The sequence below is a fragment of the Phacochoerus africanus genome, chromosome 8, assembly GCF_016906955.1.
Source record: "Phacochoerus africanus isolate WHEZ1 chromosome 8, ROS_Pafr_v1, whole genome shotgun sequence".
NCBI classification, from domain to species: Eukaryota; Metazoa; Chordata; class Mammalia; order Artiodactyla; family Suidae; genus Phacochoerus; species Phacochoerus africanus.
Genome location: NC_062551.1, coordinates 87,731,898 through 87,753,544, shown reverse-complemented (window position 1 = coordinate 87,753,544; position 21,647 = coordinate 87,731,898). Strand labels below are relative to the sequence as shown.

Here is a 21,647-nt window from a genome sequence, read left to right as displayed (position 1 = left end):
TGAAACAACACATTGTACTTAGCACAACGTTTGGCACCTAGTAAGCATTCAATACAGGATACTACTACTATCACTACTACTACTATTACTACTAACAACTAACTACTAATACTTATTGAACTCATGCCAGGCACTGTTCTAGGCACTGGGGATAGAGGAGTGAATAAGAAAAGGACAATCCTACAATACATGGACACTTTAAAGAGGACAATTCAAGCAATGGCAAGTGCTATGAAAAAATGAGACATAATGATAACCATAAATGACTAGAACGTGTGGAGAGGCAATGCTACTTTAATGCTCCCCTCCAGGAGGTGATATCTGAACAGAGGCCTGGATGGCAAGGAGGATGTAGCCAGTGAAGTGCCAGGGGAAGAGCATGCCAGATTATTAATAAAGAGCTAATTGCAGTTCCCGTTGTGGCTCAGCAGAAATGAACCTGACTAGTGTCCATGAAGATGTGGGTTTGATCTCTGGCCCCGCTCAGTGGGTTAAGGATCTGGCGTTGCTGTGAGCTGTGGTGTAGGTCACAGAGGCAGTTAGATCCCAGGTTGCTATGGCTGTGGGATAGGTCGGCTGCTATAGCGCTGATTGGACCCCTAGCCTGGGAACTTCCATATGCCACAGGTGTGGCCCTAAAAAGCAAAACATAAAAAAATTATTAAAAAGAGCTAATCCAAAACCTAGAGGTGAAAATGAGTTTGGTATATTCCAAGGGTAGAGACCAGACCAGCACAGCTGGAGTCACCTGAGAACTGCAGTGGCAGCAAGTAAGGCTGGAGATGCAGACATGGTCTTGGTTACAGAGAGACGTGAAGGTCATGAGGGTGAATTTAATTTTCTTTTTTTAAATACTTAAAGTGTGTAACTTTTATTCATTTATTTACTTTTTTTTTTTTTTTTTTTGGCTGTGCCTGGAGTATACAAAAGTTCCCGGGCCAGGGATGGAACCCAAGCCACAGTGGTAACCAGAGCCACAGCAGTGACAACACTGAGCTCTTAACTGCTAGGCTACCAGGGAACTCCTAGATTTTCTTATAAGAGTTACTGGAAGTCTCTGGAGGAGTTTAAGCCCAGGAATGACATAATATGATTTACACTGAAGACAATCACTCTGGCTGCCCTACAGAGTAGAATGTGCAGGAAAGAGTGAAAGCAGGAACATCAATCAGGATGCTATAGTCATGATCCAGGCCACAGATGATGGTGTCTTGGACTAGGGTGATAGGACAAGCTTTCCGAAGCTTTTGAACTAGAGCACACAGAGGTGGGAGAGCTTGCATAGAAATAGAAGCCCCACAAGAATGATCCTAGTTTCTGGCCTGAGAGATGGGTGAATTTTCTGAGATAAAGGAGAGGAATGTTGGGGAAAATATCAAAGAGAACTCTTATACAAGATAGGCTAGAATATAGCACAGTCACAGTACCAACTGCAAAGGGAGGCAGGCAAGAGAGTGACTAATTCTGGAGCTAGGGGGAATGTGGGAGGATTAGGTGGAGGATGGGATTGGAACTGAGCTTTGAAGGACTGGAGATGGGAGGGCTGCTCGTCCTGTGAAAGTAAGTCTGGGCATAAGCAGGTACCATAAGCTCATTTTTCAGATCTCTTTACATATTGGTTTCTGACAGCTGAGGAAACTAAGACTCAGAAGTTAATTAACTTGCCCAAGGTCATGAAGTTAGAAAGTGGTAAAATCAAGATCCCCATTTCAGAGAAAGCGGGCTGGGTGGTAGAACTGAACATAGCAGTACAGCACAGCAGTCAGTGGCTATTGGATAAGACTGCAAAGGTGAGGTTGGGCCAGACTGTGAAGGGCCTGCGGTGCCATAATGAAGGGGCTGGGCAGGTAGAGGAACCATTGCAGACTTTCCAGTGGGCTAGTAGCATGATCAGCACTGTAATTCTGGAAAGTGCCTGGCTAGATAGTTAGATAGACGGGCTGGAATGGACAACACCTTGTAACACTATTAATGAATTTATTTTTAAAAAATATATTGGAGTTCCCATCGTGGCGCAGTGGTTAACGAATCCGACTAGGAACCACGAGGTTGCGGGTTCGGTCCCTGCCCTTGCTCAGTGGGTTAAGGATCCGGCGTTGCCGTGAGCTGTGGTGTAGGTTGCAGATGCGGCTCGGATCCCGTGTTGCTGTGGCTCTGGCGTAGGCTGGCGGCTACAGCTTCGATTCGACCCCTAGCCTGGGAACCTCCATATGCCGCGGGAGCGGCCCAAAGAAATAGCAAAAAGACAAAAAAAAAAAAAAATATATATATATATAGAGAGAGAGAGAGGCCCTGTGGATATTATGACAAGCAAAACCAGACGCAATCTGTGTCTACATGGAAGAACTAACAAATTAGTCAAATAAGCATGCAAAAAGGTGGAATGCCTGAACCACCAAGAGGCAAGTACATGACTATGAGGTCACTTAGTAACTAGAACTTTATCTACCTTCGAGACGAGTCAAGACTTCCCTGATGAGCAATGGGGCATCCATTGACCCCAGTTCTAGGCTACGCTCTGCCTCTAACCCACAGTGACTAGGACAAGTCACTGCTGCTTCTCCGGACCTCAGCTCCCCACTTATCAAAGAAGAGGCCCTAGATCTAATTTCCCTCACTCTGACGCTTTGGAATAGCCTCACCAAATACCATAGATCCCACTCCAAAGCTACTAACTGGCACGTGGTGTCTTGACATTAGAACGAAGTACTTATCATCGCCTGTAGCCTCTAGCCTTCCCTGGAAGCTTGGGTCTGTTCCCTGTTGCCACGGCAACCGCCCAGGCCTTTCTCCGGGGAAAACTTGGAGTGACGACAGCAACTACGCCACTACCATGCGTCCCATCTGCCAGGTTAAAACATGGCCACCACTGTAACACTCCACCTAAATTTCTCTCTAAATACGTGGGTCTGACCAGTTCTGGGGCCTACTCTAGGGCAGAAAATTTAAGAACAACTGCGCCAGTACAGGAAACATGATTTCCGGAAACTGACACAGGGGCCTCAGCTCCTCCGATCTCCTTGGGAGGCACCTGACCACCTCCCTCTAGCGTCACTTCCGTCGACCTTTGCGCCCAGGATTGATAGTCAGGTACATCCAATCAGAATAGGGCACACCCCCAGGCCCAGGAGGAGGTGGGTTTGAGACTAGGAAGCCCCGCCCCCCGCCGACGTGTGACGTCAGAGTCGCCATGGCCAGCTATCCATACGGGCAGGTGAGTGTGTAAGAGGTGGGCGAATATAGGTAGAAGTCTCGCCAAGTCCTGGCCAGGACCCCCAGCTTCGCTTTCTCCCTGCATCCTCCGCGCTTTTCCCACGCAGGGGGCGATGTCGCGCAGGAGAGAAGGGAAACGAGATGGTCAGTCGCACCTGGTTCACGTCATGCAGGACTGCACGTTGGGGAGGTCGTGTCGCGCCCCCTGTGACGTCGTGCACGCGAAGATTTGGGGCTCCTAGACCCCACGGAGTCAGGCTGCGCTTGGCCTGCGCTCCTTCTGGGGCTCCGGGCGGGGTCATCAACGTCACCGGAACGTTCAGAGCACTGGTTCTGTCGGTATCCTTTGGGGCGTCAGATTAAAATACACCCCTGACGTACTGGTTATTCTCTGAATAATCAGGAGAAACTGTGGTTTAGTAGGTTTTAGTACGAATGAGCTTGTTTGACTGCTTAGTCCAGTACCTGCACATTTGACACACGGGAAAAGTGAAACCCAGAGAGGACATGGAATTTAGTCACCAGGGAGTTAGGTAGCAGAACCCAGGGCTGTCAGCAAATGCCTCTTACCTACTTGCCAGCCCATCTTGATCCTGCCAAGAACACTACAGCAAGGTGATTCTGTGGCCAGAATCCGTTGGTGGATGACAAGAGTGTTAGAGTGATGAAGTGAGGTTTGGAGTCAGAGGAAGATTCACACCTTGGCTCCATCCCTTAAATAGTTTTGAGTCTTTGAGCAGAGTACTTTGCCTTTTTGAGCTAAAGTTTCCTCCTCTGTAAAACAGGGCCAAATAATAAGGTCTACTTCATAGAGCTGTTATGAAGAATAATGAAATGATGCTTGTAAAGCATTTGGTACTACTAAGAGTGTAATAGGTGTTACCTTTTAGTATTTTGATTTTTATTAGATTCCTAGAAGGTCAGTGTTGGGAGGACCCTCAAAAGAGTCTCTTCATTTTATTTATTTATTTATTTTTCAGTCTGTTTAGGGCTGTACCCGTGGCACATGGAAGGTCCCAGGCTAGGGGTCGAATCAGAGCTACAGGCACTGGCCTACACCACAGCCACAGCCATCCATGTTGGATCTGGTCCGCGTCTGGGACCTGCACCACAGCTCAACAACGCTGGGTCCTTAACCCACTGAGAGAGGCCAGGGATCAAACCTTCATCCTCATGGATGCTAGTCAGGTTCATTAACTGCTGAGCCACAACAGAACTCAAAGAGTCCCTTCATTTTAAAAGGAGGGAAATGAAGCTCAGAGGGGGCTCCTGAGTTACCCAAGATCATGCTATTTTAGGAAATAAAACCCAGGAAGGCGGAGTTCCCGTCGTGGCGCAGTGGTTAACGAATCCGACTAGGAACCATGAGGTTGCGGGTTCGGTCCCTGCACTTGCTCAGTGGGTTAACGATCCGGCGTTGCCGTGAGCTGTGGTGTAGGTTGCAGATGCGGCTCGGATCCCGTGTTGCTGTGGCTCTGGTGTAGGCCGGCAGCTACAGCTCCGATTCAACCCCTAGCCTGGGAACCTCCATATGCCATGGGAGCAGCCCAAGAAATAGCAAAAAGACAAAAAAAAAAACAAAAAAACCAGGAAGGCACAATTGGAAAATGAGGTCACATGGGTTATTACTAAATGCTGGACTAAGTATAATCACATACCAAGAGATGTGGCAAGAACTGTCTTAGAGAGTGCAGCCCTGTACGGTTTTTGCACACAGTGTTTGGACATCCATGATCTCAAATCATGAAGGCCCTGAAAGCAATCTGGCAAGGATTATTCCCCCAATTTATAGCTGAGCCCCCAAAAGTTAAGTGACTTGCCTAAGGTCACACATTAGCAAGTGGGGCAGGGGGCGAGGCCAGTGCTAGAACTTAGGGCTCCTTTCATCGCATTCCCAGCAGTGGTGGGAAATAGAGAAGCCAGCATGGGCTGGGGTCAGAAGAAGTATAACCTAGCAGTGTTTCCCAAGCCGAGTTCCATTTGCTGAGTCTTGTGAGATGTTAAGAAGTACTGCTGGTAGAGGAGTATTCTGTGGTAAAATAAGTTTGGGAAATTCTTCGGTATTAGGTAAAACAGCTTAATAAGTTTGTTCACCACAGAGCATCTCAGAATTCTTAATTTGTTAATAGACGTAAATCTGGCAGAGAGGGATAGAACATACAGTGTTTCTTAAAATTTTTTAACCATGGAAGCCACCCCCGTTTTTTTTTGTTTTGGCTAGACTAACAAAAGTTCTGGGGCTAGGGCTCCAACCTGAGCCATAGCAGTGAATCCTTAACCACTAGTCACTAGGGAACGCCCCGGCCCTTTTAAGTCTCATCCTTTTTTTTTTTTTTTTTTTTTTTGCTTTTTAGGGCTGCACCCTCAGCATATGGAGGTTCTCAGGCTAGGGTCTAATTGGAGCTATAGGTGCTGGCCTACGCCACAGCCATAGCAATGCCAGATCTGAGCTGTGTCTGTGACCTTCACCACAGCTCACGGCAACACCAGATGCTTAACCCACTGAAAGAGGCCAGGGATTGAACCCACAACCTCATGGTTCCTAGTCGGATTCATTTCTGCTGCTCCCAGACAGGAACCCCAAGTCTCGTCATTTTTTGGTGACAATGTAGGGAACATTGTTTGGGAGGACATTGCCATGGTGCTTTGTTTCTCAGTGCATGGCCTGCATCAAAATCGCCTAGGAGGTTGTTTAAAAACACCACATTTGGGGGTTCTACCTCAGACCTGTTGTGCACCCAGAAAGGAGCCAAGCGTCTACATTTTAATAAGCTTTTGGAGGTAATTTGTATGCATCCTAGAAGCAGCAGCATAGAAATTTAGAACATGAACTTTCAGATTAGACAGACAGAACTGGGCTAGAATCCTAATTCTGCTATTTGATAGTTATACACCCTTGAATAGATCATCTAAGGGCTCTGAGCCTCAGTTAACTCACATGCAAAAAGGAAGGAATAATACCTCATAGGGCTAAAAAGATGAAATAAAAGAAGATGATAAGGCTTGTAAGGAGCCTGGCACATTGCTGATACACAGTGCTTGCCCATGTGGGGTGGCCTAGCTCTTGCTACTGTGATTGCTATTACCATGCCATGCAGCCTGGGCTCATGCTCAGTGAAATACTGAAAAGGAGTACCGAGAGAAATGTGTCTTGAGTAGAAGAAGAAACATCCCCCCCCACACACACACACACCCTCATTGTACCTTTGTCCTCCTATCCAATTCCTGGTCCACTGTGTTCCAAGAAAGGAAGTGGATTGTTTGAAAGCAGCCATAGGCTTAGTCAGCATCACTTCCCTTCCACCCAGTACCTAGTCCTAGAGGATTCCAGCCTACTGTTAGGAGTCAGCACTCCTGTAATTTTCTGCTGCCTTCTGCCCCAGGGTCCTCAAGCATAGACTAGGTGTTGGAGGAGTAGAACTCAAGGACCCTTTGGTCCTGTGGGGGAGCCAGCCTGATGGATTTCAGTGCCTGAGAGCCTGGTTTTTTGCAGCCAGAGAGATTTGGCTTCAAATACCTGCTCTGCCATTTTCTTGCAGAAATTTCTTACAGAAGTCTGAGTCTTTTTAAAAATGGGTCATAAGAGTACCTACTTCAAGGGTTACTGTAAAGATTAAATGAGATAATCCATGTAAAGGGCTTGGTATGGCATTTGGACATATAGTTAACATTCCAAGCGGAAGAGTAATGTAGATATGTAAGTTGTAGAATCAGTGTCATATGTATAAAATGGGACTAAGTGTCAGGCCAGGACAGGAGGGGTACTTAACTGAGTCTTGGGTGGGAGGAAGGCTTCTTAATGGAGGTGACATTTAAGCCAAAAACAGAATCTCCATTAAGAGTTAGCTGGGTGAAGAAAGGCCGGTATTCTAGCAGAAGGAATGGTATTCACAAAGACCAGGAAGCAAGTGAGAAAGCTGTGTTTTGGAAGAATTTAAGGAGATGAGTGTAGTTGTAGTGAAGCGAGAGGGGGAAGGGTAAGAAATGAAACCAGAAAGGTAGGTAAGGACCAGATCTTAAAGGGCCTGTGTGCCTTTTTGAGTGTGGACTTCACCCTAAAGGATGGAGCCCCTGAAGAGTGTTCTCACATTCGTGCTTTGGGGCTGTGACCATGGGGCACTGTGAGGATGGGTTGAAGCAGGATAGACGAGGCAGGGAGACTAGTTTCAAAGCTATTGAAGAAGTCTAGGTGAGCCAGAGCAGTGATGCGGTGAACATGGAGCTGGGAGGTAGAATTGAGAAAACTTGGTGCCTAATTGAGGTCACGGAGGGGAAGAATGAAAAGGTGTCCACAAAGGCACCAGGGTTTCCCTTCACTGCGATGGGAACATGGAGGAGGAGGAGGAGATTCGGAGGGAAGGTCTGGAAGGTTGTTGGGTATGAGGGCCTGTGGCTCAGGAGAGATGGAGCTGGAGAGAAAGTATCAGCGAGTGTCAGCGGAGAGGTGGTAATTGAAGTCTTGGGACAGTTCTTGGCTCACTGTTTACTGACTGCAGGGTTCTGGCCTTTAAATATTTTAGGAGGGTCTGCTGGCACAAGCCACTCCTGTCGTCTTGTGATTGTTTAACCCCTTAGCATGGGCTCTGTCCTCCTCCAGTGGGCTGGGGGGTAGCTCTGAACCAACAGGCTTGTCATTGCAACACAGACTACTCTTCCCCATCAGAACTCGCCGTGGACCAACCCTTGACACCTCTGAGCCTCCCAGGGGTCTTGGGGGTAGACGACTGAGCCCTCAGAGCCAAAAGAAAATGTAGGAGCTTCTGGAGTCCCCTTGTGGCTCAGTGGTAGCAAACCCGACTAGTATCCATGAGGATGCAGGTTCCATCCCTGGCCCCACTCAGTAGGTTAAGGATCCGGTGTAGATGTGAGCTGTGGTATAGGTTTCAGACATGGCTTGGATCCAGTGTTGCTGTGGCTGTGGTGTAGGCCAGCAGCTGTAGCTCCAATTTGACCCCTAGCCTGGGAACTTCCATATGCCGAGGGCGTGGCCCTAAAAAAGACCAAAAAAAAAAAAAAAGGAAGAAAGAAGAAAAGATGGAAGTGTAGGACTTTCTGAGTAGACCATTTGGGAATGAGTGAGCTCCCCACCACTTGGAGGAAAGCAGAGATTCCGGATGGTGCTATAGAGAGTCCATCATCCCCTGCGAGGTTGGGCTGGGAGATCTTTGGGATCTCTTAAATACTGTGGCTCTCGAATTGGATCTGGGTGCTAAGGTGAAAACAGAGTAAGATTCTTCTGAGTTTCCCTGATTTCTGGGCTTGAAAACTCTGAAAGATCATCTAATCCAGTCCTTCCCACATCAACCCTGCCCACTGTAGAAGTCTGTCGGGTTTGACACATGCATTTAGGATGGTCCCTGGCAAGTCACATGGTAGACGCCCCTTCATTTACTGAATGAACTTGAAGAAGAGGGTAGAGTGGTGGAGTCATGCAGACCCTGTTTGGAGTCTGGTTCATCACAGGCACATGATTCAACTCTGCATCTTAATTCTCTTACCTATAAAATGGGAATCGTAGCACTCATAGGACTGAGAATCAAAGACGGCCTTAGTAAAATGTTAATTGCCCTTCCACCCACCCAAATTTATCAAATGTTTGTAAAGACCTAGGATTAGGTTTCTGCGATATTTTGGAAACCCATGATTACTGAACTCTTTTTTTTTTTTTAAACAGTCTTGTATTTATCAGCATGAAATGCCTTTGGAAAAGCTCTTAAAGGGTGAGCAGCATGGCATGGAGCAGTATACAAGAGCATGGAGTCAGGATTCTGGTCCAGACCTTTGCTAACAACTCAGTGATGCTGGGAACTGTGCTCCCAGCCTGGCTTCTGGTGCTTTCACTTTCTTCATCTTCTGGTGCAAGCTAGAAACCTGAGTCATTCTGAACACTTCCCTCACTGCCCCCTCCATCGCTTCCCTAACCTAATTAGTTGCCAAGTCATGTCTAGTCTATCTCTGAAATAGCTTCGGAATCCATCCCGGTCTCTCCAAGTCTGCTGTCTGGTTCATGCCCTGCCTGTCCAGCACCTGGGCTACCGCCTCCCCCGCCAGCTCATCCTCCACACCGCTGCCGCTGCCGCTGCCACTTAGTTCTCTAAACAAGGCTCTGATCACATTCCTTCCCTGTTGGACACCCTTGTATGGTGTTGTTTCCCCCAGCAAAAAGCTCCACATCTTTAGAGTGATATTCATTTGCTAACATTTTTGTGGAGGCCTGCAGGTGCCAGGCAGTGTGCTGGACCCTGGGGTCCCATGATGAATGAGGCCCAGTGTCTGCCCCCGGGGAGCTCACTGTTGTGTGACAGAAATTGCTCTAAGCCGCAGTTACCCACCAGCTCAGTGGACTGCAGCAGGAGAGGTGACTGGACAAGGAGTACACACGGAGCCTGCCCTTCTGAGTTCACACTGTGTGCCCTCCTGCCTTTGAGCCTGCTCCCTGACCACCTTGTGCTCGCTCATAAGTCTGTGCCCCTGTCTTTTCCCTTCTATCTGGAATGTCCTTTACTGCCTTCCTTTTGGAGACCGGCTGTGCATCCTTTGATGCCAGCTCCGATAGTACACCTGCCTCCTCCAGGAAGCCTTCCTTGACCCCCTACCTGCATTTGTTCATTCCATGGCTCATTTATCCTTTGACAGACAGAACCAATTCCTCTGCCCAAACCTTTTTTGATAGCATTTAAGTAGACTTTTCTGATAACATCGATCAGACTGTATCATAATTATCTGGCCATAATTATCAGACTATCATAATTATCAAGGCCAGGCCCTGCTTAGTTTTATGCCCATTGCTCCCTGCCCAGCACAGAGCCTGACACAATATTGTTGCTCTGTAAATGCTTGCTGAGTGAATGAAGTCTTTTAACAGTTGTGCCCCTCAGTTTCTTCATCTGAAAATAGGCCTACTAATACTTTCTTTTTTTTTCCGTTAAAGAATCGTTGGCAGGATTTTGCCAGTAGGGTTTGTGTGTATGTGAAAGTACTTTGTAAACTGTACAGATGAGGGCTTTAATGCAGGGCAGAAAGGAAAGGGCTTAGCTGCTGCCGCCAGGCTGCACCCGACCCCTGGACTGGGATAGCGCCGCTGTCAGAAGGCCTGCCTGGCAGCACCAGCTTGGCTGGTGTGGGGGTGTTTCTCAGGAAGGCTGCTCTACCCGCACCCGAAGCCAGGAACTTCAGGAACTATGGCTTTGCTCACAGGACTTCTTGTGGAGCAGCTGCTTCCTGGCCTGGGGTCCAGCCTGTCCTTTGTGTGTGCCCAGGCCCTGCAGAGTCCCCATCCCCTCTTCTCTCCTGCCCTGGGGTCCTGTGCCCTATCGCTTAGGGAAAGAGCACTGTAGTAGCAGGTGGTGGGGGTCACTGGACTGGGGTCTGGGGAGTGGTCTAACTCTGCCACTGCCTCCAACTCAGCATCACTTGAGCAAGTCCCTTCCCCTCACCTGGCCTGAAACTGAAGGGGTTAGACTGAAGAGGTGCCCCAGGCTCCCTCCCATCACGCCTCTCCCTCTCCCTTTATTAAGTTCTAATCCAAATACTGCCTTCTTGTGGAAACTCTCCCTGATTTCACCTCCTTCGTGGTCCCATGGTACGTAGTTTATATGTCCATTTTAAATACTTATTCCCCCCCCCCCCTTTTTTTTCCCCTGTTTTTTGGCCACACTTGCCATATGCAGAAGTTCCCAGGCCAGGGATCAAACCTGCGCCACAGCAGTGACAGCACTGGATCCCTAACTGCTAGGCTGCCAGGGGACTCCTCCTAAACGCCTAGTTCCTCATGCTTTTTTTTTTTTCTTTTTCTAATGGCCATACCTGTGGTGCATGGACATTCCCGGGCCAGAGACTGAATCCAAGCCACAGCTGCGACCTACACCACAACCGGATCCCTTAACCCTCTGTGGTAGGCCAGGGATTGAACCCGAGCTGCCTCAGAGACAATGCCAGGTTCTTAACCCACTGCACCACAGCAGACACTGCTCCTACTGACTTTTGAATCACTGGGGAGGCTCCGCAGAGCGCCCTCACCGTCTAGCAAGGAAGGGGCCCCACACGGTTAGGGCTCTGAAACGCTCACCTTCAACCAGAGCAGCTTTCTCTGATCTGTTTTTAAATTTTTATTTATCTAAAGGTTTAAACTAACAAAATTCTGCTATATTCATTTCTTGTAATCTGCAAAGCAATCCAGTGAGGAGGGGGTTGTTGTATTTTGCTTGTGAGGAAACAGGCTTCGACAGGTTAAGCTGCTGGCCCACAGTCATGAACTCAGCTAATGAGAGTGGAGTTTTATTTATTTATTTATTTATTTATTTATTTTTGTCTTTTTGTCCTTTTAGGGCCACACCTACCACATATGGAGGGTCCCAGGCTAGGGGTCTAATTGGAGCTGTAGCCGCCGGCCTACGCCACAGCCACAGCAATGCCAGATCCAAGCCTCATCTGCAACCTACACCACAGCTCACGGCAACGCCAGATCCTGAACCCACTGAGCAAGGCCAGGGATCAAACCTGCAATACCGCCTGGTTCCTAGTTGGGAAGTCCCGACAGTGGAGTTTTAAATTGAAGTTTGCTTGTGACTTAGTTACCTATGAAGGAGTCTATCTCCTAGCTGTGGCAGCTTCCAGGGCAGAAGAGCTCCCATGATGCTGCGTGAGGAAGGTGGGAGGGCCTGCTTCCCACCCTCTCTCAAGAAGCCTCTCTTGTGCAAGCAGACCCTCTTTAAGTGAAGTGTGAATCTGCCCTTAGCCTTGAGGGTAACTGTTTTGGAAGCTATGAGACACAAAGAGAAAGTTCAGGAGTTCCCTTGTAGTGCCGTGGGTTAGCGATCGGGAGTTGTCACTGCAGCAGCGTGGACGCTGCTGTGATGTTCATTTGCTCTCCAGTCTAGGAACTTCCACGTGCCACAGGTGCAGCCAAAACAAAGGGAGAAAGAGTCCAGTCTCTCACTGGCTAGGGCACTGGTGTGCCTCACAGGTTCATCTAGAACATGTCTAGATGGTACCATCCTCCCAATCCCCAGAGCTGGGCCCAGCTGGGCCCTAGAGCTCAGCCTGCCTGCAGATGTACTGGGGTTGTGCTCTGCTGGGCCTTCTGCTGGCCATTTAGGGAGATGGAGCCGAACACCCTGAGCCGCAGGGGTCCCTGGCTAGTGGGGACACAGACAAGAGAGGGAGTTCTCCCGGGTATTCTCCACTGTACACATGGCCTGGGCTCAGCAGCCAGCCCCTCCACACGGTTTTAGGATGATTTTTCTGGACTTGATTTTCCTTCTCCGTAGACAAGTGCTGCTGCTAATAGTTAATGCGTACTGAGTGCTTACTTTGCGCTAGGGCCTGTGTCAGACCCCTTTACGTGACTGGCCTCATTTCATTCACATACTAACCTGGAGGTCGACAGGCACTATTAGAGCAAAGGCTCAAAGAGGGTAAGTCGTTAGACCCGTTAGTAGCAGTGAGTAGCGGAACCCAAACTTGAACTGGTTTTTTTCTCACCCTTCACCACTGTCCTGTATTGCCCTAGGGAATAGCGTCTTGTCCGCCTGTCTTACAGGGCCCTGAGGAAGCTGGGGAAATGTTTTTGCTTCATAAGCTAGAGTAGGGTAAGGAAGACATGCTGCGGATGAATCCGTGCTAAGGATACACCGTTTGTGATATGGTGAGGATGGTCAGGGGGGTGTGATGGAGATCACATTTGCAGATAAAGATGGGGGTACCACGGGGCGAGGATTTTGAATTCAGTTTGAGTCATTTGACTGCTCACTCATGCAATAAATATTTACTGAGCATCCATTCTGCACAGGGGACTGGGGGTAAAGTGGCAAGCCAGACATGATCCCAGCCCTTATGGAGCCCCTCAGTGTGGAGGAAAGGGTAGCCAGAAGGGTTTCAGCCTTACCTCTGCAGGTCATTGGCAATGAGACCTTGGGTAAGTTGTGTCTCCTTTAGAAGCCTCCGGTTCCCCATCTGAGCAATGAGATCATAATTCCAGGCCAGCCTGTAGGTTCCGTTAAAAGGAAGGCAGTGGCAGTGCTTTATAACCATGGCTACTTTCTGGCCCTGTCTTCTGACTGACCTCTTGCTCTTCTTGCAGGGCTGTCCAGGAGCCGGAGGACAAGCGCCCGGAGCCCCTCCTGGTAGCTACTACCCCGGACCCCCCCATGGTGGAGGGCAGTATGGTAGTGGGGTACCCCCTGGAGGCGGATATGGAGGAGGTCCTGCCCCTGGAGGGCCTTACGGACCACCAGCTGGTGGAGGACCCTATGGACACCCCAGCCCTGGGGGACTCCCCTCTGGCACTCCAGGAGGACCATATGGTGGTGCGGCCCCAGGGGGCCCCTATGGTCAGCCACCTCCAAGTTCCTATGGTGCCCAGCATCCCGGCCCTTACGGACAGGGACCTCCTCCAGGTAAGTAGGGATCTTGGCTGCAGGTGCCTCCGATCTTGTTCTGAGTTACCCAGGGCCCTTCCCTGCCTTTCCTGTGGCCGTGCAGGCAGCCTGGGCTCTGGCACCGTAGCCTCTTGCCTCTAGCTTAGCTCGCATTAGCAGAATGAGAAGTCTGTCAGTTTTACTATGGTAACAGCAACTCCAAAGTCTCTTTGGCTTACAACGGCATTCATTTCTGTTGCTCGCTTGCACTTATTTACTCTTGCTTATGTGTGGGCAGCTGTGGGCTTGGAGCTGAGGCTGTGCTCCATGTGTCTTTTCTTTCCAGGATCCAGGCTGGAGGAGCAGCTCCTGTTTGGGATATGCTGTTCTTGGGGCGGACAGAAAGGGGCAGGAGCGCTGGCAGGAAGGCACGAGGCCTCCTAAAGCTTCTGCTCTGAAGTACTTTGTATCTCTTCCCCTCCATCTATTGGCCAAACCACATCCTCTTGCAAGCCTGACATCTGTAGGGTGGGGATGGATACTCCTCTCCTTGGAGGGGACTGTGCAAGCCACGGCAGTGGAGAGGATGCGCCATGTTCTTGTAGGGAAGCGGGGCAGGGGCTGGGCTAGCAGGCAAGTTGGAGACAACACTACCATCTGCCATAGGAAGACACCCCATTTCAGGGACACTGAGTGCTGTACGAAGAAAGGCGAGATGGCATAGTGGTTGCAAGCTTGGGCTTTTGAGATCAGACCACTTACTGACTTGACCACACTGCTTCATCTCTTTAAGCCTCAGTGTTCACATCTGTAAAATAGGTAAATGCGACTACCTCACAAGATTTTTAATAAGGATTAGATGGGAAGGTGCAGGTAAACACCAGGCACAGGGTCTGGCGAGCGGGAGAGGCTCAGTGAACCGTGTTCTGTGAGAGGACGCGTCTGGGGCAAACTCAACAGAGTATTCGGCATTTAATGCGACAGCAGATGCAGCAAGGGTTGTACCCCTGAGAGATGCCAAGGCAGGCAGGAGAGTGATGGGATAAGACAGGAGAAGAATAAAGAGCAGAGACGTAAAGGTGAGGCACTGGGTGGGCTGGGGGCTGGGGAGGGGGCTTGGCAACTCAGTAGAAGCAGGGGATCTTAGGCGGGGGCTTCAGGCTCAGTGAAAGTTTCTGAGTGGTCTTGGATGGGGGCGGGGAGCTGGGGGTCAGGGAAGGTAAGTGCCCAGACCCCCGAACCCTCTCAAACTTGTCCAGTCAGCCTCTCTGCAGAATGCTTGTTTCCAGGAGACCACAGCAGCAGTGAGGCAGCTGGAATCACTCTGGCGCCCCTGAAGGGCCTCCAGGGAAGGTGCTGCTGGGAAGCTGCGGCATCTTAGCATATATACCCCGCAGGTGGCCGAGGGAGAGGCTCAGACCTTGGGGCTTCTGAACACTCTGAGTCGGTGGCATTTATCTTGTCAGAGCCGGAGCTGCTGGTTGTTTGCTTTCAGCTCAGTAGCTTCCTGGTAGATTTTCTCCTCCTTTTAAAATCCTGTTTCTGAGCCTGCGTGAGGTCACTTCAGGGAAAGGAGCCCCTGGCTGGGAGGCTTATCCCTCCGGGGCCTGAGGCCAGAGCTAATCTCTGGGGCTGTGGGGGAGAGGGGAAATATGCCTCAGACTCTTAGCTGCTCAGCCTCTGCAGCTGCCTCTGGCCTGGCCACTTCCTCACCAGTGCTGCCAGTGAGCCCCTAGAGCCCTGCTTCCTAGAGCATGATCCATATTTCACCTGCATTGCAGTGACCTGGGGGCCCCGCCTTAGCCCCACTGGATCCAGGATCTAAACATTGAGCACCACGCTATACAAGAGGCTTGACCATAATGGTGCCCACTGCCTGCAGGAAGGTTCCTAAGGGCACTCGACTCCCTAAGGGCCTTCCCAGCTCCTCACCTGCTGTTGCCCCACCCTCTGGTCAACCAGAGACCCCCCCCCACCCCCCCCCACCCCCCCCCCCGCCCCCCCGCCACCACTGCCAGAGTACCTCAGACACATTGTGCCTTTGCCACACGCTTTGTCTTCTCCCCATCGCTGCAACTCTTTATCATCCTTCCAGACCCAGTTTAAATAGCCCTTCCTCTGGGATTAGGTGACTGCACATGTTCCAGGCCCTTTGCAAAAACTTTATTTTGCTGTTAATTTCATTTAATCATCACAGCAGCCTGGGAAGTAGGTCCATTTTAGAAAGGGAGAACGCAGTGCTCAGAAAATGAAACAGTTTCTCTAGGGTCACACAGGCTAGTAAGGATCAGAGCTCTTTGCTTCCAGAGCCTGAGCTCGTCTATGCTGACTGCACAGACCACCTGTTACAGAGACTCTCCCGCCCTGTGGCTGTGGCCTCCCCTCCCCTATGGCGTATTAGCTCTTTAGGAAGGAGGATGGGGCCTGCTTGGATCTTCCAGCGAGGTCAGACTAATCCCTCAGGCAAACCTGTTTCCTTCCAGCCTCACCTTCGGGCAGTGATTTCGCCATGTCTCTGATATGCCCTTATGCGAAGGAGTCCTTTTTGTGGCCGGCCAACTCAGCAGGGTTACCAAAACGTAGTAACTCTGGCTTTTCCCAAGACAGTCTTCTGTGCTCTGCTCTCATCTGCACACCCTCTCTCCCCTCGCCCTCAGCCCACCTGGCATGTCTTTCCAAACTCATGAGCTTTTCTTCCCTCTTCTGATGTACAGACAGAGCTCCGAGACACACAAAGCTGTTTGAACCATGACAACCACACAAATAATGAGCAGTTATATAGGACTTGGATGGTGCCAGGTGCTGATCTAGGGTTTTTCATATATTAATTATATCTTGACAGTAACCTTATGAAGTAGATGATGTTGTGTCCTCCTTTCACAGTTGAGAAAACTGAAACCCAGAGAACTTAAGTAACTTAGCCAGGGTCACACATGGGAGAGCCGGGACTTGAACTGAGAGGCCCACTCTAGCCGAACAGAGCTCCTCTCCTTTCTGTGTCTGCCTCCATGCTGGCCCTGGGGATGCAGAGCTGAGTTAGGCTGGGATCTTGCCCACATGTTGCTCCAAGTCTAACCTTGAGGGAGCAGGAAAAAATGTGTACACTGTGGGGTGATCAGGGCCTTCGAGAGGCGGAGTGCAAAGGAGAGAAGAGGAGGCCTGCAAAGGGATGGAAGGCAAGGGAAGGCTTTAGGGAAGGAAGAGCATTTTATTTGGGTTTTGAAGGGTGGATGCACAGAGCTGAGGGAGAAGGGAGAGAACCTGGGGAGTAAAGGCTCTGCAGGGGGCTGTGCACGTCTGGGTAGGAGCGAGCATCCTGCTGCATCTAGGCTGGAGCACAGTGGGGGCAGCGTGACAGGTAGATGGGGGTAGACCGCATTGCAGGGGGACTGGAATGCTGCTTTAGGGATGCTGGACTTTATTTTATAGGCAGTGGGGAGCCTTTGAAGAGCTTTGAGTTGAGGTGGGGGGAAATTGGTGAGAAAAGAGTGGAATTTTACTAAGATTACTCAGCAGCAAATGCCCGGTGTTAGAGAGTTGCTTTGAGGATGATTTGATTAGGAATCGGCGGTTGTTCATAAGCCAGATGAGGGGTGTCAGAATCGGGGCAGGAGCAGTAGGAACAGGGTGGGGTTGATACCAGTGTGTGGTGCTGCCAGCTTTGGGTAGCTCTTTGGATCTCTGGGATGAGGAGGTGTCAGAGATGTCCTCGAGAGGTCTGGAGATGGGGACGCGCATCAGAGGTGACAGGGAGGGAAGAGAGATGGGGCTCCGTGGCCACCCACACTCAGCCAGCTCGGGATAGAACATGCCATCATCCCTGTGCCAGTCAGAGCCCAGGCAGAGATGCATTGGACCTGGTGCCCAGCCCAGAGAGCTCCCTGCTGCTGGGACTCTCGTACCTGTCTCTGGGCTGTGCATGTTAGGTGCTCAGCAGATAGTTTTGGGTCCCTAGTCTGTGGGGAAGAGATAATCCCCCTTTCAGAGCATTCTTAACCTGCCAGACAAGTCCCTATTCCTTAGAAACTTAAAATCGAATACAGAAGTGACTGGAGCTCCTTCAGGCTTCGTGGAGGAGAAATCAACCACAGATCCTCGTGAGTTTACACAGAAGGTCCTCTTCCATTAGAGTCAGGGTGTGGTCTTGATGGAAGACGGGGGTGGGGGGGTAGGCAGATTTGTGAGGCTCTCTGGGTAAGGAAAGCCTGTCTCCAGGGAGGCACCAAGGCTGGCCCTTCCCAGCGTCTCTGCAGATTGGTCCTGAGACTTGGGTCTGATGGCCCTGGTTGGCACCCCTTCCTGCAGGTGGAGCCCCTCCCAATGTGGACCCCGAGGCTTACTCCTGGTTCCAGTCGGTGGACTCTGATCACAGTGGCTACATCTCCATCAAGGAGCTGAAGCAGGCCCTGGTCAACTCCAACTGGTCCTCATTCAACGACGAGACGTGCCTCATGATGATAAGTGAGTCGTAGCCTTTCCCCGAGGGCTCGAGCTGGGGCAGAGCCCCCTCCTGTCTGATGGAAGGCGGGTGGGAGGCCATTCTGAGGAGAATGCTTTCCTTCAGGCAGGAAGCTGGGTTCAAGGTGAGATCCCTTAGATCGAGAGCTCTTTTCCTTAGGTCTTTTCTCAAGTTCTAGACCTTGCTGAGTCGTAGACCAGCTCAGTTTCTCGTTCTGCAGGATGGGCCCCCCTGGCCTGGTAGGAGATGGCATGGAGGGGTCAGCTGCCAAGCCGGTGGTGGAGATGTGGTTCTGGCAGGGGAGGGGCTGCTGTGGTACTTGATGGGGGGGGGGCGGGTGTCAGGAGCGGCGTCTGGGCCTCAGCCTGTGATTCTGTGGCGACTCCTGCTCCAGCCTGGGGAGAAGGCTGCCTCCATGGTACCTGAGGACCCTTGGCCCTTAGTCCTGAAGCCTTTTTTCCCTTCTCCCCAAGACCTGTTTGACAAGACCAAGACAGGCCGCATCGACGTCTACGGCTTCTCGGCCCTGTGGAAATTCATCCAGCAGTGGAAGAACCTCTTCCAGCAGTATGACCGGGACCACTCAGGCTCCATTAGCTACACAGAGCTGCAGCAAGGTGAGGGCCTGGCAGGGCCTCGGTGCACAGGCAGAGCTGGAGCTTTCTCTCTACTCCCTGAGACGGAGCAAGGGGTTCTCTCTGGCTCTGACTACCAGATAATCCCACTGCACTGGGAGTGCTGCCCTCAGCACGGGCCCACTCCCCACCCCTTCTGTGGCCTGGCTGGGCAGGGAGCCCGGAACGCCTGGCTCCAGGATCAGAGCTGGACTCTGGTGATGGGATTCCGGGCAGCATGAGGTGAGACAGGCCCAGCCAGCAGGGAGCCTTGCACATGGATACTCAGCATCCCAGGGAACTTTGAGACCTGTATGTATGGCTTGTGTGGCTCTTTCCTCTCTAGCTCCTCGCGTGCAGAATGGAAAGAGCCCTGCAGAGGGGCTCAGAAAGATGGCCTCTGTTGCTACAGCTCTGCTAGAATGCAGTGTCTTCCCAGCTCTGGGACCCAGACCACTCTAAAAGTTGAAGTTGGATAAGATGACCTGAGGCCACAGCTCCAGGTCTGGTTCCAATTCTGACTTTAGAGGATGGGTAGTTAGTGGGTGATGAGAACCTGATGAGAACCAGGCAGGGAGCTTTGCCACATGAGAGGGAGAAAGGGCTTCCCAGAGAGCCCAGCCCCTTGCCCTGGTGGTGGATTTGGGTCAGACTAAGTCAGGCGGGGGGAGACCCCCTCTGTTGTCAGGTGCTGATGTGGTGATGGATATTGGTTAAGGGGATATTATTATCACGAGAAAGCTGTTATTTATTGAATGCCTGCTGTGGCCAGGCATTGTAATAAGCGCTCTTCATAGGTGCTTGTTACATACAAGAGATGTTACATCACTTGCTCTCCCTCTGTGATAGCTACTAATTCTTGTTCCCCACCCTTAGATGAAGGATCTCTTATTATTACCCTTTTACAGATGAGACAACTGAGGCTTAGTCTAGGTAACTTGCCCAAGGGCCACAGAGCGAAGGGGCGCTGACATTTTAGTCTGAGCTGGTAGATGATAGAGGAAGAAGGAAGCACCCAGGTGGAGGGATGGGGGAGCAGCCTCGCCTGGGGAGATGATGATGATTTTATTACTTTTAATAAATAACACTTAACTGAGTGCCTCTTAGGTGCCAGGCGCTAGGCCAAGTGCTTTGCATGATCGCCTCCTTTAATCCTTACTAGAACCTACAAGATAAATATTATCCCTGTTTTAGAGCTGATATGATGAGGATAAGCAGGGTTAATAAGCAGCTTGCCAAGGGGCTGTCTTGACTCCAGAGCAGGCCCGTGTAGCCTCTATGCTGAGCTGCCTCTAGTGCCCGCCCTGGGCAGCGGGGCCTGAGGGGACTCAGGCTTCCGTCTGTAATACAAGTCAGAGAGGAGCATGGACAGACCGGGGTCATTCTGGGACCCTCGGGCCCCTAATTGAACAGACAGTAATAGAGATTTTGAGAAAGAGGGATAGAGGCCTTCCAGCTAAGGGGAGCATCCAGGCAGAGCCCCCGCTGTGCTCCTGCTGTCTTGGACAGCCCTTGGGACGTCTGTCCTGTTTCTGCTTTGGGGCCAGTCGCCTTGAAGTTCCTGCACTGCTGTGCCCCCTGGAGCTGGTTGATGGCAGCACTCACAACAGGCTCTTGGGTCTGCTCTGTGTGCCCTCCTCTCCAGCTCTGTCCCAGATGGGCTACAACCTCAGCCCCCAGTTCACCCAGCTGCTGGTTTCCCGCTACTGCCCGCGCTCCGCCAATCCCGCCATGCAGCTCGATCGCTTCATCCAGGTGTGCACCCAGCTGCAGGTGCTGACCGAGGCCTTCCGGGAGAAGGACACCGCTGTGCAGGGCAACATTCGGCTCAGCTTCGAGGACTTCGTCACCATGACAGCCTCTCGGATGCTATGACCAGGCCATCTGTGGAGTGGGGAGTGCACCAGGGGTCCTTTCCTGGCTCCCAGGGTGGGAGAAGCATGTAGGCCTCGCTTCTTTTCTTGCCCCTCCCAGAAAAAATTCTCCCTTGCCTGATGCAGCACTGTTCCCAAAGAGGGCAGAGAGTCCTTCATCTTAGCCACCAAATAGTAGGCTGAGGCCACACAGGTATGGGCCTGACCTAGGAGAGGACTGGAAGTTGAATGTCCTTACAGCCCTGAGCATTGAAGTGGTGCAGGAGATGCTGGTCATTGCAGCAGAATTAGTGTCCAGTCAGCTGGCTCCAGCCGCTAGCTTTCCTTTCTGTGCCCTGATGCCAGTGGTAAGTGGTCATCGGCCTCGTACCATTAGCACCTGCGTCCCTCTCCTCTGCTGCCAGATGAACCTCGTTTCTCCAAAGTGGAATCCGACTAGGGGTGAGAGATTTGCCCATGGGACCAGTGGCTCGGATTCCACTCCCACAGGTCCGTGGGTGTTGACTCCTAGCTGCCTGGGGGCTGTGCCCGCTCAGGGAGCTCAGGCAGTCTGTTCTCTGGGCCTCTTTGGCTAGGCTACCCCTCTGCAGCGTGGACCCCTCTGCTTGGCTTCAGTCCCCAGGGGACAAGCTACCACCCCCACTGCCAATGCTTTTTTTTAAAATTTGTGTTTTTTTCATTCGGGGCCAAAAGTTCAGTGAAACTGTAAGCTTCAATAAAAGAATAAAACTCTGGCGTGTGGAGCTCCTGTTGTGTCTTAATGGGTTAAGGACCCAATGTTGTCTCTGTGAGGATGCACGTTGGAATCCTGGCCTTGCTCAGTGGGTTAAGGATCCAGCGTTGCCACAAACTGCAGCACAGGCCTGCAGCTGCAGCTCTGATGTGACCCCGGCCCAGGAACTTCCATATGCCTCAGATTCAGCCCTAGGAAGAAAAAAACAAAAGAACTCCAGAGTTCCACATTTTCCACCACACCTTACCAGTTACAGGTTCGTACACTCATCCATTCTTTGATTCAGTGAATATCTAAGTACATGCTGTTTGCCATGCCATGCACAAAGCAGAAGCTCAGGGCATCACCGCCTCTGTGGAGCTGCTCTCCCTTGCCGGGGTAAAGCTTGGCCTAGGG

At 51.0% G+C, this 21,647-nt stretch overlaps 1 protein-coding gene across 2 annotated transcripts; it reads left to right on the top strand.

Moving 5' to 3' along the window:
• Nucleotides 1-3,135: 3,135 nt before the first annotated feature.
• Nucleotides 3,136-21,253, top strand: PEF1 (penta-EF-hand domain containing 1). Of its 2 annotated transcripts, none has more exons than XM_047793006.1 (5): nt 3,136-3,214; nt 13,295-13,610; nt 17,877-18,032; nt 18,504-18,647; nt 20,290-21,253. In XM_047793006.1, exons 1-5 carry the CDS (start codon nt 3,191-3,193, stop codon nt 20,517-20,519), a joined length of 870 nt encoding a protein of 289 aa, XP_047648962.1. In that variant the 5' UTR covers nt 3,136-3,190; the 3' UTR covers nt 20,520-21,253. The 2 variants fall into 2 exon arrangements, with proteins under 2 accessions (XP_047648962.1, XP_047648964.1); XM_047793008.1 differs by lacking the exon at nt 3,136-3,214 and adding an exon at nt 12,835-12,859.
• Nucleotides 21,254-21,647: the final 394 nt, after the last annotated feature.